The sequence below is a fragment of the Poecilia reticulata genome, chromosome 22, assembly GCF_904066995.2.
Source record: "Poecilia reticulata chromosome 22, P_reticulata-male-v2, whole genome shotgun sequence".
NCBI classification, from domain to species: domain Eukaryota; kingdom Metazoa; phylum Chordata; class Actinopteri; order Cyprinodontiformes; family Poeciliidae; genus Poecilia; species Poecilia reticulata.
This window is the reverse complement of record NC_088851.1, coordinates 22,997,118-23,013,383: the sequence shown is the minus strand read 5'-3', so window position 1 is coordinate 23,013,383 and position 16,266 is coordinate 22,997,118. Positions and strand designations below refer to the sequence as shown.

At 37.3% G+C, this 16,266-nt stretch overlaps 3 protein-coding genes across 5 annotated transcripts; 2 read left to right on the top strand and 1 right to left on the bottom strand.

Moving 5' to 3' along the window:
• Positions 1-1,276: 1,276 nt before the first annotated feature.
• On the bottom strand, positions 1,277-3,675 carry ccdc32 (coiled-coil domain containing 32). Its single transcript, XM_008400003.3, has 4 exons — positions 3,533-3,675; positions 3,123-3,370; positions 1,803-1,956; positions 1,277-1,721 (listed from the first exon to the last, which is right to left on the bottom strand). Exons 2-4 carry the CDS (start codon positions 3,352-3,354, stop codon positions 1,532-1,534), a joined length of 576 nt encoding a protein of 191 aa, XP_008398225.1. The 5' UTR covers positions 3,355-3,370; positions 3,533-3,675; the 3' UTR covers positions 1,277-1,531.
• Positions 3,676-4,709: 1,034 nt separating this feature from the next.
• Positions 4,710-10,747, top strand: pcmtl (l-isoaspartyl protein carboxyl methyltransferase, like). Of its 2 annotated transcripts, none has more exons than XM_008400004.3 (9): positions 4,710-4,819; positions 5,007-5,208; positions 6,218-6,322; positions 7,415-7,446; positions 7,573-7,677; positions 8,597-8,717; positions 8,828-8,913; positions 9,217-9,386; positions 9,959-10,747. In XM_008400004.3, the coding sequence occupies exons 2-9, from the start codon at positions 5,091-5,093 to the stop codon at positions 9,969-9,971; spliced, it is 750 nt and encodes a 249-aa protein (XP_008398226.2). In that variant the 5' UTR covers positions 4,710-4,819; positions 5,007-5,090; the 3' UTR covers positions 9,972-10,747. The 2 variants fall into 2 exon arrangements, with proteins under 2 accessions (XP_008398226.2, XP_008398227.2); XM_008400005.3 differs by having other exon boundaries at positions 4,715-4,819; positions 5,079-5,208.
• A 928-nt stretch (positions 10,748-11,675) lies between these two features.
• On the top strand, positions 11,676-16,259 carry rpusd2 (RNA pseudouridine synthase domain containing 2). Of its 2 annotated transcripts, XM_008400008.3 has the most exons (4): positions 11,676-11,974; positions 12,054-12,500; positions 13,878-14,174; positions 14,862-16,259. In XM_008400008.3, the coding sequence occupies exons 2-4, from the start codon at positions 12,066-12,068 to the stop codon at positions 15,576-15,578; spliced, it is 1,449 nt and encodes a 482-aa protein (XP_008398230.1). In that variant the 5' UTR covers positions 11,676-11,974; positions 12,054-12,065; the 3' UTR covers positions 15,579-16,259. The 2 variants fall into 2 exon arrangements, with proteins under 2 accessions (XP_008398230.1, XP_008398229.2); XM_008400007.3 differs by having other exon boundaries at positions 11,676-12,500.
• The last annotated feature ends 7 nt before the right edge of the window (positions 16,260-16,266 follow it).

The following is a 16,266-nucleotide window of genomic DNA, read 5'->3' as shown; positions in this document are numbered from 1 at the left end:
GCAGTTCTCATGTTTTAGTATAAATCTCAGTGTTGATGATTTTTCGCTGCTTTTTGTTTAGATTTATAGCTAATACACGGACCAGAGTCCCCGCAGATTGTTGCTCAAATATAAGTCGAGTCTTACTTTTAATTAAAAGATCATTTATGAATCACTCATGTTTATGATAGAAATTACATGAATAAATGGGATTTCTTGTCTCTCAATACTGAAGTGTACTTCTGTGCCACTTTCCAATAAATTAACCAGACTTATAATTTGATTTTAAATAAGCTAAAAGTGAATGTAATCTAAAAATCAAATAGATATTTAATGAAGCACATTGAATTCTAGTGGTTTATCCTCCACTAAATGTTTTAACTAAAACATAAATAACAGAGTGGAAGCAGAGCGATATGAAAAAACCCAACATGTTTGGGTACATAGATATTTACAACCTAGAAGGTTCAACCGATATTACAATTAAAACGGAAGCAAATTATGGAGAGTGAACAGTGCCGAATTATGAAAAAAAATTTCAAATGTCATTATTTTTGAAAAACTGGAAGAAAATACAGAAATAATTTATTGAATATAAATTAGAGATAATTTCTACCAAGAAATAGAAAAAAATAAGGAAATGTCTGAGTTTCAAAGGTTAAAATTTTCCAACTTTTGAAACTCAGAAATGTCTTTGATTTGTCTTGTAATTTTCTGAGATTTATCTCAAAAGAATTTTTTCTAACAAATGTTCAACTTTTCAAATTCAGAATTCTGTTTTTAATTATTTTATTAACCTCAAAATGCTTGAGTTTTTATAGAAAATTTTCAAACTCAAATTGTTTTTATTGTTTTTTGGAAAATGTCTGACATTAATCTCAAAATGTATGCATTTTTTGGCAGAAATGTACTCCTTTTTTCATCTACAATGACTCTAATACTCTGTCGTGTTAAACAATATTTCACATTTTAAATACAGTTCAGTATCTGTGAATCTTTTCCAAATGTTTTTTGGTTAAAGTCAACAGCCACAGGTCATGAGAAGCTAATCTGGAGGCAGCTGATCTGCTGTGGCGCCCCCTACAGGGAACAGGCTGCATCTTTTTTTCCTTTTGAATAATAAAAACATTAAATCAAATTTCTCCTTTTTAACTGCATGTAAGAAGCAAAGTAACAGTCACAACATTATTTATTTAAACATGAGTAAAATTATGCTAAAAATGAAAGGAAACATAAAATGATGTATAAGTTTCTAAAAGTCATATTGATTTGTGGAAATGAGATTTAAAAAACAGAATGTGGTTTGTATTTTATTGCAATATTTACAGCTTTTTGTATTTCCAACTATTCTGGTTTTCCTATTTAAGCAAATCTGAGAAGCACATGAGAACAAGGATATTTTTACACATCATTTTGTGGAAAAAGATGGACATTTAAGACAAAAACAGGAGAACCGGCAGATGAACCCGACATCTCCACTGAAAGGTGAACTGGAAATTATTTTTACAGAATACTTGGCAGATTAATACTTCCGTACAGAGTATTTACACATTTATTTCTCTGGGGAGCTGCTATCGCCCTCCTCTTCGTTCTGTTCTCCTCTCGCCGTTTCCTCTTCGTGTGGCGTGCGAACCGATCCGGTTGGTTCTGTACTCTGGGTCGGCCTCAGGAGATACTCCAGCTCCTCCGCGCTGATGGCCACCTTCTCTGGGATCAACCACCTCTTGAAATGCTCCAGAGCACTGAAAGGAGCAGCCAAGGGCTAATTGTTACTGACTGAGTCACACAAGTAAATAAAAACTAACAGATTTGGATTGTCCTACCTCTCATCCATGTCGTCGCTTTGGAAGAGCTCTGAGGTCTGGGCATCATGCAGAAATCGATCCCAGCATTCCTTCTTAGCCTGAGACAACGAGCGCAGGATGTCTCTGGAGGTCACGTCACTGGACTGACCCTTTATCTTTCTCAAACGGTTTTCTGTGATCAAATAAAAACAAAATATACGAGTCTTAAATTGTTATAATTATTGCATCTTGATCAGCATTGATGCAGCAGAAAAATATTTAGTCATTTAAAACAAAATGAAAACGTTTCATTGACAAAATGGCACACATCAACCTTTTTAATAAAACCTTAAAATTATGGAAATATTTCATTTTCCATCTAGACATTTATAGCTTTTAATTTACTGCAGCATTTACCAGTAATACTGCTGACAGCATAAAGTAGCTCTCAAAGAGAAAACAAGAAACACTAATCTAAAGAAATGAGAAACATATTTGTGGAGTCGGGAGCTACAAAGATGGTGGTAAGACTTTGGGAGTCCGTTTAACCACAGTATATGGAGGACTGGTCCTGCCAAAATTCACTATAAACACAAATAAATACATAAGGAAATAAAACTGTAAATAAATCCATTAAAAATAATTAGTATTATCTCCTCATTTATTATTTATTCATCTATGGTCAGTTTTGGCAGAATCAGTTCTCTATACTCCATGATAGATTACTGATTTTCATTTAGTTTCTATTTCTTTAGTTACTTTGACCTACTTCGTGTTGCCAGATAAGTTGTATTTAAGTAATTTCTCAATTCTACAGATCTGACAGTAATGAGGACTCAACTTTCTAAAATTAAAAAAAGCTTAATCACAGTTAATTTATAGCTTAACCCCTCAGAGGTCTGGTTTCCTCTGAAGCCTCAACTTCATCGACTGTAAACTGCTTTTTGAATTTATTTAGTTTTATTAAACATTTCTTGGTCTTCTGAAACACTTCAGTTTGGCAAAGCGCTAAAACCAGAAAAAATCTGAGAAGTAAATACTTTAACACTGTAAATATCAGTATAATGGTTCAGATAACAATTATAATTTGGATATAATTTAGATTGTAATTTCATATATTCTCTGTTATGAATTATTATTTTATACCGTAACTAAGACTAAAACAAGCAGTTTATTCTACCCATGAAAAAAAATTCTACAATAATATTTTGCTTAACATTTCATGAACATCATTTCATGATGTCTGAAATTAGCTATTTTTGTGATTTTGTAATAGAAACTCAGCATTTAACTCATAATCTACACAGTGTTTGTATTCCAGAGTGCATTTCTTTCACATAAAGAGCAGAAGAGAAATACCTAAACTGGCTAAGTAAGACTCGGAGTCCTCCATGGGTTTCCACTGAGCACTGGGAGAACTGGTCCCATTCACTTGTGCACCAGCCTGGACTTCATGGTGGGCTGCTGGGTGGAAGGAGTCCGTGAACTCCGGGCTGGTCTCCGGAGCCTGGACCTCCGGAAGGCTGGAGCAGATCTGCGACCACAACTCCCCGCTGGTTTGAACCTCCTGACCGTCGAAGTTATCAACCATCCTTGTCCAGTCAGCGCTGAACAGAGATCGGTTTTAGATCGTTATTTTTCCTTAACGACAGTTTCCTGAGACAGTAATAACCTCCATGGATGCTTCTGCGCATCTAAAATGTTCTCCTGACATGTTAGCACTAAAAAACGACAACATAAATCAAATAACATGAACAAACGAGTCTTACCTGGTAGATAATATCACTTGGTAAATGTGTATTTACGATGATATATAAAGTTAAACTGAACTTTAGCTACCGCAGCTAACTGTGTCGGCCAAACACTGCTTTAAATCGCAGAGAGAATTTGATTGGACGTCACGGCTGTTAATCAAACGTTCTAGAGATTTCATTGGATAATCACTCAAACACGTAAAAGAGGCGTACACGCGGCGTAAGAGTCCAGATCGTACGTAGACCTCTTCGCCATATTGTGAAGGTAATTTCAAGAGATTTCTGTCCAGTTATATGATTGTGAGACATCAAAAGCTAAAAATGTTGTCTATTTTGCTACTTATCATAACATAGAAATGAATAACCGAAAACCATGATTACTGATACTAAGTAATAAATTATGATAAATTAAAAGTAAAGATAATAATAATAATAATTATTATTAATAATAATATACTATATGAATTAATAATAATAATTATTATTATAAATGTTAACTGAAGATAACTTTGGACTACCTGGCTTTTTTCCTATTTACAACTGGAACCAAACAAAAGGCAGGGCATACTGAGGGAAATTGGACTAAATTGCTACAAAGCAAAACATTAATAACACTAAACAAATTAAACCATTTACGAATTTGAAACATAAAGCTAAGTAAAAATACATATTTTTTAACCTTTAAAGCTACAAACACAAAAAAACTTAGTAAAATTACCTATAAGATAAGACTAGCAAAGGTCAGACACACATAAAATTATTAAAAACTAATATCAGCAGGAAATAAAAGAGAAGTGCTCACCAGTATAATCTTTCATTCTGCTATGTTCAATGACTTGTCCCTTTTTAGACTACTGAAGCTGCTCTAAAATTATTCGTCCATCTAAGCAAACATTTTTAAATAGATTAGGACAAAACAGGATTTTAGCTTGCAAACTGAGCCAAATTAAAATTAGCTTTGGTGAATTTTCTAGATGAAATTAAAGTATATACAGGTTCATTTTTAGTACAGAATTGGTATGAGTTGTGCTGTTTATTGTAAAAATATATTACTGAATGTGAAAAGATACATCAAAATCCGTTAAACGTTTTTTAACCTCAGAAAACCAAATTTTCAAGTTGAAGTCTGAGGGGAACCTGACACTCACAATATGGCGGACGCTGTGACGTTTCGCTTCTCTATTGGGCACCAACGCCAATGAGGCGTGTAAGGTCGGGATCCTATTGGCTAACGGCTTCTGCAGCTCCGATGACAGTCAGGAAGTGTTCGTCGCTTTAAAGGGACGGTGACCAACTTCAAAGGTAAACAACTATTAATACGTCCTCTACTCACGACAATAAACCTTAAATGTGACGAGAAAATCCATGTTGTTTTCGCTCTACTTTTGTATTATGGTTACATATTAGCGTGAACTTTAGCTATCTGCTTGCTAGCTAGCGGACTTTCAAGTGCATTTATTAAAAATTGCGCCGGTGTTCTGCATTTCAGCACACAGAGCGTTTCTGCGCCTTCTTTGTAAATGCTGTTGGTGAGTAAAGCTGCGTGAATTTGTCCCGGCAGGACACCCGGGAGATGAAAGCTGCCCTGCGCTTTGCAGCAGTGGCAGTCCCGATGGGTGTCCTGCTGTCCCGCACCATGGCGTGGATGTCCAGCGGAAAAACGCACCCAGAGCTCGTCACTAGACTGAGAGGTACTGGTTTGAAGGGCAAAGCCGTTGGAATCGTTTCTCTGTCGTTTTTCTTTAAATGTTGCATTCACATTTAGACAAACTGATAGACATGAATGCTTAAAGTGGAGATATGTTCTAAAATTGACTTTTTAAAAAGCTTTATATCATGTTATAATGCACATTTCTCATCAACAACATACATGGAGAGTTGCTTTGATTTGTTCATGAATGTTTGAGGAGGCTTTGAATGTCTGGACAGACATTTGGAAGGTGCCTAAACGCTTGCTATCACAAAGCTCTGCCATTTTGGCAAACTTTCCCTCTCAGCTCCACCAGACTAGCGGCAGCAGCAATTGGCAAACACCTGGTGCAACCCAAAGAGCAGGAGCTTCTTAAAGAGACAGAGGCCAATTTTCTGTTAAGATATGTTTGTTATATGCAGTATTTTTGAAGGTAGCAAATCACTTGATTGTGCTTTTAAATAGCACCATATACCTGGAAAATGCATACATAATACATCCCATCCCCTTTAAATAATTGATAAAAACAAATATAATATTGCAAAATTACATTTCATTTGACTCAATTTTGGCTAGTCATATTTAAGTTAATGATATATTTTGTAATTATGGATATGTGACTTTTCAAATCAAGTGACACAATATGAGACAACTTGAAACTAATTTTAATCTGTCAAAATGTAAAAGAAGATATCTTGAATTGTTCTTACTATTCACAATAGTCCAAATGTAGTTGCTTCTAGTCAAAACTCAGCTGAGTTTATGTTAAAATGGCTTGCCATAACCTTACAGTTTGATCTCAGATCAGACTAAATATTATCACTTTTTGGTTCACTTAAGAAAACCAGAATTATTTTTACCTTCTAAGTGCCAGAGTTAAAAGACAGAATGTTTGTATTGTTTTCTTCAAAGTCAGAAATCTAAATACGTCTACTCTTGCCTGTTTATTTCTTTTTGCTGGCACATTGAGTACCAGTGTAGGATTAATTATTATTTCTTTTCCCCTTCAGATCATGGAGTAATCCGGAGCGGCAGAGTGTTTGACGCCATGCTGGCCACTGACAGAGGACTTTACTCCAGAGACTATCCTTATGCAGACTCTCCACAAACAATAGGTACTCCGTTTAGTCACACTTTATAAACACATACCAGTTCTTCTCAGTAAATCTGAGATAAATAGAAAAGTCATTTTATGCCAGTGATTATCACAAACAGTGATATATGTCCAAGCGTTTATTCCACCTGATTGTGGCTCAATATCTAGAATAGTTAATATTAGAAATTGGTGGACTTTATTCCAGCTCTGCCATCTCAACATTAATCATTTATGCTTATGGTATCTTACAAATGTATTCAGCCTTAAGAGTAGAATGGATGTAATTTAGTTTTATATTTCAGGAAAAAATGCACAGAAAAAAAGGATGTGAGTTAAGCTGTAAAAAATAAAAAAAATTGAAAATTCACAATAAAATTATGTTCAAAACAACTAAATTACTGTAACTCCTCTGTTTTGTCTTCAAATGGTGGAACAAGGTTGTTGTGTTGCTGTTTTTTAAAGGCAACACATTTACTACAGGTTTTTAGGGATATTTTGCTGGAAGATAAATTGTAGCAGAAGTTATCGTGATAAACAATAATATTGATGTTTTGAGACAATTTTGATTTAATCTGACTCTAATGGTGTGATAATAATTCAGTGACACATTCTTTAAGATTAACAAACTTTAAATTTTAATAAACATTCAATGCTGGAACTGGAAGACATTTTAAATATACAAAATAAACAAAACAACAAATAAAATGAACTATGACGTCTCTGTAAATAAAATTGTCGTTCAAAAAAACTAAACTAGTTGAGACTAAAGCACCAGACTGAAGACTTGTTTCTTTGGTAGAAAGAGAGAAAATTGATCAATTATGAATATTATTAAACTCTTTTAATTTATTGATTAATTAATTTATTGCAACAGGCCTAATTGTGCTTTGTTGGCTCTCTTTCCGACTGCATTAAAGCCACACAAGATTCTGTGAATATTCATTTTTCAGCGACATTCTGAATCATTGAGATGCATCTATGTTTGAGAAGTAAATCATTGTTATAAACCTCAAGATTTAGTGTTTTGAGTCACACCAACAGTGAACACCTTTTGCTGCAGATGTGCAGCAGATGTGCAGTAGCTCCAGCTAATAATGTTTACTTCTTACAGGCTTCAGGGCAACCATCAGCGCTCCACACATGGTAAGGCCGACTGGAAACACTTCAGATACAACACACACACAGAGAGAGAGAGAGAGAGTTGATCATTTATTCCCATTAAAAAAACTAAATGAAGCGGAAGTGTTTGTTGCTGGTTTCATTTCGCAGCATGCTCATGCTTTGGAGCTGCTGAGCGACAAGCTAGTAGAAGGAGCGTCGGCGCTGGATGTGGGCTCGGGAAGTGGATATTTAACCGCCTGCTTTGCAAGAATGGTACGTTTAGTACGTACGTACGTGAGTCTGATCCGGAAGTGATCCGCGCCATCTTAGCACGCAAGCGCAGTGCAAAGCATAGCGGACGGATGGCTTCAAGAGCAACGAAAAGAAAATGTGTGGATACTCTTGACCCGTTGCGAGAGAATGATATAATCAATGCTTAAGCAGATTTGTAAAGGACGTACAAACCCTTCATTGTGGTGACCGGCAGAGTGAGTACATCAGTACATAGGCTACATGTCCATCTTAGCTAGCAGAAAAAAGCTACCTTAGCTAAGCTAATTTTGCTAATTTGGCAGTAAATATCACTGATATTTATCTTAGTATTACAGAGAGGTGGGTAGCGCACTCAAAAATTGTAACTTAGTAATAGTGGTAATGAACTTATAATGTTTATAAGTTAGATAGGTGAGCGCTAGTTCTAAGCTTGTGGGGGGGGCCGGGGGGGATGTTGTTGTCATAGCAACTCCATAGCAACTACCTGCCAAAATGGCGGTCAGTTACAAAGTACCCAGTAGAACTAAACTATTTACCTCACAAATGTAATCAAGTTGATTGACGCCATCTTTTTTTTCAGATAAAATGTGGACAGGCTGGTTGACATTTCATGACCTCTGAAACATTTGTTACAAAACTTTATCTGCACAAATATCTGACACCAACTTTGTTAGATTTCCAGAAGGTGGGGAGGGTAACTTCACTCAGATTTCTGCTGCACATTGGTCAAAAATGTCAATATAATTTATTTATGTTGGACTGGAAGACATGGTTCATCTATTCTTTGCCTACCAAGATGGCGCGGAGTACTTCCCGTTCAGACTTGTGGAAACTCTGTATAGTGGTTTTTATTTATTCCTAATGATTAGCAGGAGACGTACAGATTAATTACTGGTTTTGGTTTTTGTTCACTGTGCAGACGGGACCCACTGGTAGAGTTGTTGGCATCGAACACATTGAAGAACTCGTTCAGAAGTCGATAAAAAATGTGCAAAGTGACGACCCAGAACTGCTGTCGTCTGGACGCATTAGACTTGTTGGTGAGTCAGGGAACTTTCAATACTTTAATATGATTATTTTTAAATATTCCTAATTAAAATGCACTGCAGGAAGTGACTAGAGTTGCTGTTAAAACTCCATCTGATTATAGTTGGGGATGGAAGACTTGGTTATCCAGATGGAGCGCCGTACGACGCCATCCATGTTGGTGCAGCTGCATCGACGGTTCCCAAAGCTGTAAGTTCATATTAGCTTAACTCTCAGCAGAGCTGAATCATTCATTCTACCAGAAGTTAGATTTTGTCTGTATTTTAAAATCTAAAGATATAAATAAATAGTTTCTTGTTTGTCTGAAAACGGTCTAAATAAAAGAAAGCAGAAAATGGGAAAACATGTTTGCGTTTCAAGTCTGATTCTCACATTATCAGGTTGTTTTACAGAAATATGTCCACCTATTATCCGTCTGTTTCAGGATAATTAAAGAGTGAAATGTGTCTGAAAGTTCATATTTGAGCCGTTTTGGTTTTCTGTTAACTGAAGCTGTTGGAGCAGCTGAAGCCAGGCGGGCGTCTGGTTCTTCCAGTCGGACCGGAAGGTGGCAGTCAGGTGCTGGAGCAGTACGACCGACAAAGTGACGGGACCTTCCTGAAGAGGGCGCTGATGGGCGTGGTTTACGTCCCGCTAACCGACAAGAGGCGTCAGTGGCCGGAGTGAGAAAACGGCTCAAACCTCTCCATAAACAAGGAAAGTTTTATTAAAAGATAATTCAGTTTTTCATCACAATTATTTCGTCTATAAGAAAATATGTAATATTTTATATTAATGACATCAAATTTTATTCCCACATTTTTTATGGTTTCTGTTCATTTTTTTGCATTTTTTTCTATTTGAATTTAATATTTAATTTATCTTATGTAATTTAATTTATTATATCTAACTAAATTTATCTAACTTAACCTACCTCATCTATTTTAATTTAATTGATCTAATTTAATCCATCTAATCTATTTTATCTTATCTAACTGTATTTATCTCCACTGACTGGCAGCCAATTAGAAAATGAGCATCACAAATAACATTTAAATTAATTATCTTTACTTATTATTATTATTATTTTAAATGATTTAATAACAGCAAATAAAAATTATGATTTTTTTTTTTTTATCATCACATTCCTTTTTTTTCTGGTCTTCCGTCCAACTTTCTGAGGCCCTCACAGGCGCCCCCTGGTGGCCCACTGCCTTCACTAACTTCAATCTGCTGTGTTTTCTTCTGCCTGCAGAGACGAACTCTGACTGCAGTGCTGCTGATCCGCCAGCAGGTGGCGGTGGTGCTGCATCTCTGGGGAACCATAACAGTTCCTGTTATTTACCTTCTGCTCCAGCGGCACCGCAGCGGGGGGAGGGGGGGGGGGGGGCTGTTCTCGCTTCGCCTGAACAGATTGACTAACTTAATAAATGACTGAATAACAGACCTGAGGTTTACTGATTAACCTTTTTCCAGAGTTCTTGGACGAAGCAAAGCAGCAGCGAGGATGAGAAAGGAGAGATTTTTTATAGGGAAGAAAACTGTAACCTCTACACTGAAAAAACAAAAAAGTATTTATAGTCTAGTTTCTAGTACAAATATACTAGTACATTTGAAATAAGACAGAACAAACTTTAAAGTAACATTTAGGAAGTTTCTTTACGTAAAGGATTCCTTAATATTGATTAAGTGAAATAATCAACCAGTTGAACTAGTACTTTTTTCATTAATATTAAGGAATTACTTATTTAAAACAAGCTGCTGAAGGTTGCTGAGAAGCTACTTGTTAGTTAGTTTTGTCTTATGCACTAAAAATTAGACCAAAAATACTTGGTAAGATTTTGTGTTTTTGCAGTGTAGAAAAGCAACAATTACCGAGCATAAGCCATTATTCTGTAATTAAAACACTTTGCTTATTGAATTAATCTATATTTGGCAGAAAGAAGGCTTTGTCTTCTGAGAACGCTGAGGAATATTTTTAACAACAGAAATATTGTATGAAGTGTGTAAATCTTGTTTCTTAATAAATCACATTAGAAAATTACTTGTTGCACTTTGATTTATTTTAAGTTGAAACATTGCCATCCATGTGCTTTTTTTAATCAAAGGAGTAATATTTTTTCTGGACGTTTTTCTAAAAAAATAAATAAAAAATAAAAGGAGTTCTAGCTGCGTCTATCGACAAACACTTAAAAGATAATCAAGAATAATAACCAAAAACCTTGATATATTTTTTCAGGAAATTGTTTTATAAACTTTAATTTATTTACATAGTGAAGAATATTTTTAACTCCTTACAACATTCCACACATGTATCAAACTGAAGTAGGATGTTTCGTCGAAGTGTTCCTGGCTGAAGCTGACCCCCGGGTTCCGTTTCTGGGGCGGTGGGACGTACCTCTCCCCAGGTCGGAGCTAATGCGTAAATAAACACGCATTAGTGTTTATTTACAAAATAAATTTATCTTTTAATACTTTTTCTTTAATTTTTAAACACTTTTTTGCATACAACTTAGGAGTTTGTCTAAGCCTGTGGGGCTTTCACATTGTCAGTGCAGTTCTGAGATCTATTAAATCATACAATTTCAAGATATGCAGTGTAATGAATATTTAATTAATTAGATGATCTGATGCGTCGATAATTTAAATAACTTTTATCTGAAGCGTGTAGACAGGTTTTGTGTTAGTTTTTATAAGAGTTTCCCCAGATCACGCCATAATTTATGTTTTTTTTTTTTAACTGATTTTTTTTCTTGTGACAATACTTAATTTGATTAAATATTGCTAACATTTCCAATGCATCGCTCCCAAAAATCAGATTTCATACACTTTCTATTTCAATATTTATCATGTGTTTAACATATTTTTTATTTGTATGTTACTAAATATTACAATTTTGTCTTACCATTATTAGGGTAACTTATTAATAGTAACTTCAAACTATCACAATAATAATTCTTATTGTGTCATCTTATTTATTAGTAGTGTTTTATGTTAATTTTGATCTATTTAGCCTGAATTATATTACATAAGTAACTGGTAAAATTTTTAAATGTATATTTATCATGATTGTTATTCACAGCAAGTCTTTTAAACATTAAAATGATCATAACATGACTAACATAACGTCTTTCAGTTCACAGAACTACAAATGGGTCATCTTGGCTCGCGCAATGACGTCATCACCATGCGCCCAGACTCGAGCGATGCACGTGCCTGCATCAGCTAGAAGTTTTCTGTTGTACCTGGAACTCCAGAGTCGCTTCAGGAGGCATGTTGTTCGCTTATTTTCATCTGCTAACATTAGGAAACCTTTGACTCGCCGTTTCATTCGTCTGTGGTCTCAACAGGGGGATTTAACGATGGAGGAGCAGGACACAACCCCCGAAGCTCCGTCAGGTGGGGACACAAACACCGGGAAACGCAAACACGACGACGAGCCGGACCCCCCGGAGACAGGCGGCCGGGGAAAGAAGCGAAGAGGAGCCGGAGGGAAGAAGCTCCGACCTGGGGAGAGGTACGTCCCACCGCCCCAGAAACGGAACCCGGGGGTCAGCTTCAGCCAGGAACACTTCGACGAAACATCCTACTTCTTCGAAGGCGGCCTGCGCAAAGTTTGCCCGTATTACTTTGACTTTAAAACCTACTGCAAAGGCCGGTGGATCGGGAAAAGCCTGCTGGAGGTGTTCAAAAGCGAGTTCAGAGCGGAGTCCATCGAGTACTACGAGAAGGCTGCTAAAGAGGGCCGCATCCGGCTCAACGAGAGTCCTGTGGATGACCTGTCCGTGGTGCTCAGGGTCAGTGCTGTCAGAAAACATTTACACCCAACTCATATCAAATTTAACAGATTAAATTATCCCAGTTCACTGTCATTCAATGTTGCTCCATTAGCGTCTCTGCTTATTTAACCGCTCAAAAGTAGCTCCTAACAAAATAATCCAGAAATGATTTAAAGCAGTGGCGATCCCAAAGGGTGGGTAGGAGGTGGCCGCAGCCCCCATGGATTAAGTCATGTTCAGCCCATACAAAACATACATTATTTAATTTATTAAATCTGTGAGGGTTCTTGCATAAACCAGCCAGAGAGACACTGAATGGAATCCAAAAATAATCTTAATTTATTACAAAAAAGTTCAAAAATAATTAAACAATGAAGAACTGGGCCCAAAAACTGAGGTCAACATAACAAACTCCAACTCAGGTAGTAACACAAAGAACTCAAGCACAAAACTGACCTAACAAACAAGACATGAGGGGAGCTTAAATAGTGGCTGATCAGACCACAGCTGACACACAAGGGGTAATTAAACATACAAAAACTTAAATAAATACTAATCAATACAACACCAAATCTTTAAATTAAACAAACATTGGACTGAAACTACCAAATAGAAGAAACATTAAAGAACTGGTCAAATTAAATGAAAGAAAACCAAATTTCCCCGTCCCCTGGCAAACAAATGGAATGGCCCGCTGAGGAGGTTTGCCAGCCATATATGGATGTCAATTAGCTGGAGCTCTTCTGTGACCCTCCAGCAGCAGCTCCAAAGGAAACTGGTAACTCAAAACAAATAAATTAATTTGTTGCTTTTAACAAAAATATAAAGAACTGACAAATAAAGTTAACTAAATGCGTGCACTTCAAATAGTTAACTAAAAAGTCAAGTTAATGAAAATTTTCAAAAATAAAAATCTAAACTATTCACTAATTAATATCTAAATTAATATTAAGGATGAACAAAACAAACAGTTACCATTCAGGTCTGTGTGACAGTAGGGTCGGCTGTCACAAAATCCAATAAATAATTAAATAAATTGTATACATTTGCACCATGTATGCCACTATTTCTATTGATTGTCAATGTCGTTAAGCAGTCAGCAATTTTTAAGAGGTTATCTTTTTTGGCTTACCCTCTGTGTGGGTTATGTGATATAATCTAATTTTCTAAGAAAAAACATTTTTACTTGTAATTAGCAGTACTAAAGTAGTTATTTCTTGAATAGCTCTTTTAATGGCGTTTTGCTACACGTTTTCTAAAATGGCCTCTACTATTACCTTAGAAGATTAGTTGTTTCCCCTCATAAAAGTTTGTTTCCTTGTTTCAAAACCTAAAAAAAATAAAAACAAAATGGCTCTAATTCTTAAAATAAGTAATGCAGTGTTTGTTCTGCAGAATAACGACCACATGAGGAACACCGTGCACCGCCATGAGCCTCCCGTAATCGGCGCGCCGCTGAAGATCCTGGTGGACGACGGGGAAGTCCTCGTGGTCGACAAGCCGGCTTCCATCCCCGTCCATCCGTGCGGCCGTTTCCGCCATAACACGGTGATCTTCATCCTGGGTAAAGAGCACGGCGTCTCCAAGCTGCACACCGTCCACAGGCTGGACAGACTCACCTCCGGGGTGCTGCTGTTCGCCCGGACGCTGGAGACGTCCAAGAAGCTGGACCAGCTGGTGAGGGACAGACAGGTACGTCTGGGATAGGATTAGGGCTGCAACTACCAATTACTTTAGCTATTGGTTAATCTATTGATTATTCAAGGTTTTGACTGGTATTAAAAGCCTGGCAGGTCACCAGGCTTTACTTGCCTCCCCGCCAGGCTAACATTGTTTAGATTAAATAGGGTTTTAAACACCAGAAATAGTAAAGATGGATTAATCTAGGTCTACAGATGAAGCATTGAGCTGGGTGTGAAGTGGTACCACTTGCGCCCATTTGCCTCACAAGCTATTTCCAAATTTCATCTGTTCGTGCACCTCCGAATTTTCGTAACTTTTAAAAAATACGTGCTCTGCCCTAGCGCCCCAACCAATAGGCTTAGCAGGTTTTTTGGGTGGATATCCTCTTATTCTGATTATTAATTGGATTTAAAAAATGCCTCCAAGTCTGTCACAATAAACAATAAGTCAATTTAGTTGCATTGTAAATTAAAACAATCTCAATAATTTTCATTTGTATGATTTATCATCTCTTTCTACCAGTTTCTCAAGGTTGTTGCTAGGCAACCAAAGAGTGTTAGTTGATTCCACCAACTTTGCTTAACTGGCTGTTTATTATATCGTTGTACGTTTTTCAGCCATACGATTTATTTATTTATATTTTTTTAAGAAAAGCTAATCATTTACTTTGATTTTTTTTTCTTTTCCTTATTTTAGCTTGAGAAGGAGTATGTGTGTCGAGTAGAGGGGGAATTTCCCGAGGGCGAGCTGATCTGTGAGGAGCCCATCCTGGTGGTCTCCTTTAAAATCGGGCTCTGCCGCGTCGACCCGAAGGGAAAAGAGTGCAGAACCGTCTTCCAAAGGCTCAGCTTCAACGGAAAAACCAGCGTAGTCCGCTGTTTACCGCTCACCGGCCGCACACACCAGATCCGAGTCCACCTGCAGTACCTGGGCTTTCCCATCCTCAACGACCCCATATATGGGTCCCATGCCTGGGGCCCCCACAGGGGCAAAGGGGGCCTGGTGGGGAAGAGCGACGAAGAGCTGCTGCAGGCTTTAGTGGAAGAACATCGCTCTCAGGAAAGTTTACACCTGCTGGACTTTATGGACAACGGCAGCACTGCGAAGGAAGTAGAGAAAACAAACACTTTTCCTGCACAAATGGAGGATTTCTCTGAGAAAGAAAACTCCAGCCAGGTTCCACCAGAGGAGCATCAGAGTACTGGATCAACCGGAGCCGAATCGGGTCAGAAAAGTCCCCCAGGAAGCCGGGACCACCTGTGCAGCGAATGCAAGCTGGTGCGACCGGACCCCACGGAGAAGGAGCTCGTCATGTATCTCCACGCTTTACGCTACAAAGGACCGGACTTTGAATATTCCACACAGTTACCCAACTGGGCCGAAGCGGACTGGGAGGAGACCGATCTCAGCTGACCTCATTCAGCCACATTTTTGTATTTATTTTGTCTCAATTTCTTGGGTTTTATTTTGATACTTCTCAGATTTTCTGAAGAAGATGCTGTAAAACGCCTCAGTGGGAGGATTGTTTGTATTTAATTTCAGACATTTGAAATAAACCAACCTCTGCTGCTGTTGGAAAATTTGCTTTATTTCAGGTTTGTTTAAAAAAATAAAAAAAAAAGCATGTCTCCTATCTGAAATTTTGCTTCAGTATTTTTCAGATCTAGAAAGATATGGGAAAGAAAATGGTGCACTGATTGCACTTTTCTCGCAATGTTGATTTTGGCCGATACCATTTTTTTTAAATCTGAAATGTTGCACTATAAATAAAATTATATAAAGAAAACTGTTGCGTTTTAAACAGTGGGGTGACTATGATTTACTGCAAACATGATCTGGTGGAAGAGGACAGTGGCTGATTTAAGACTTTTATGCTGCGTTCACACCAAACGCGTTTCAGGCGTCGGAAACGAGTCCGACGCTTCAACTTGGGTGCGTTTGCACTTTGAAGTCAGTCAGACGCTTGACATTTTGCTCTCGACAGCCATGATACGCGTCAAAGTTGCTCTAGAGGCGATGTAAAAATTTGGGCTGATATCAATATAACAGCCATGTTTCAGCACCTTTTGGGGAAAAAAATGCCCAAAAAGAAACGGCGACA

What these genes read in the sequence shown, in the direction of transcription:
- ccdc32 (XM_008400003.3), bottom strand. Translation starts at nt 3,354, where the DNA reads ATGGTTGATAACTTCGACGGTCAGGAGGTTCAAACCAGCGGGGAGTTG. An exon ending in GTCTTACTTAGCCAGTTTAG is followed by an intron (nt 1,957 to 3,122) that starts GTATTTCTCTTC and finishes ATTTGATCACAG; the next exon opens with AAAACCGTTTGAGAAAGATA. An exon ending in AGCGACGACATGGATGAGAG is followed by an intron (nt 1,722 to 1,802) that starts GTAGGACAATCC and finishes TGCTCCTTTCAG; the next exon opens with TGCTCTGGAGCATTTCAAGA.
- pcmtl (XM_008400004.3), top strand. Translation starts at nt 5,091, where the DNA reads ATGAAAGCTGCCCTGCGCTTTGCAGCAGTGGCAGTCCCGATGGGTGTC. An exon ending in CCATCAGCGCTCCACACATG is followed by an intron (nt 7,447 to 7,572) that starts GTAAGGCCGACT and finishes TTCATTTCGCAG; the next exon opens with CATGCTCATGCTTTGGAGCT. An exon ending in CATCGACGGTTCCCAAAGCT is followed by an intron (nt 8,914 to 9,216) that starts GTAAGTTCATAT and finishes TGTTAACTGAAG; the next exon opens with CTGTTGGAGCAGCTGAAGCC.
- rpusd2 (XM_008400007.3), top strand. Translation starts at nt 11,817, where the DNA reads ATGACTAACATAACGTCTTTCAGTTCACAGAACTACAAATGGGTCATC. An exon ending in ACCTGTCCGTGGTGCTCAGG is followed by an intron (nt 12,501 to 13,877) that starts GTCAGTGCTGTC and finishes TTTGTTCTGCAG; the next exon opens with AATAACGACCACATGAGGAA. An exon ending in AGCTGGTGAGGGACAGACAG is followed by an intron (nt 14,175 to 14,861) that starts GTACGTCTGGGA and finishes TCCTTATTTTAG; the next exon opens with CTTGAGAAGGAGTATGTGTG.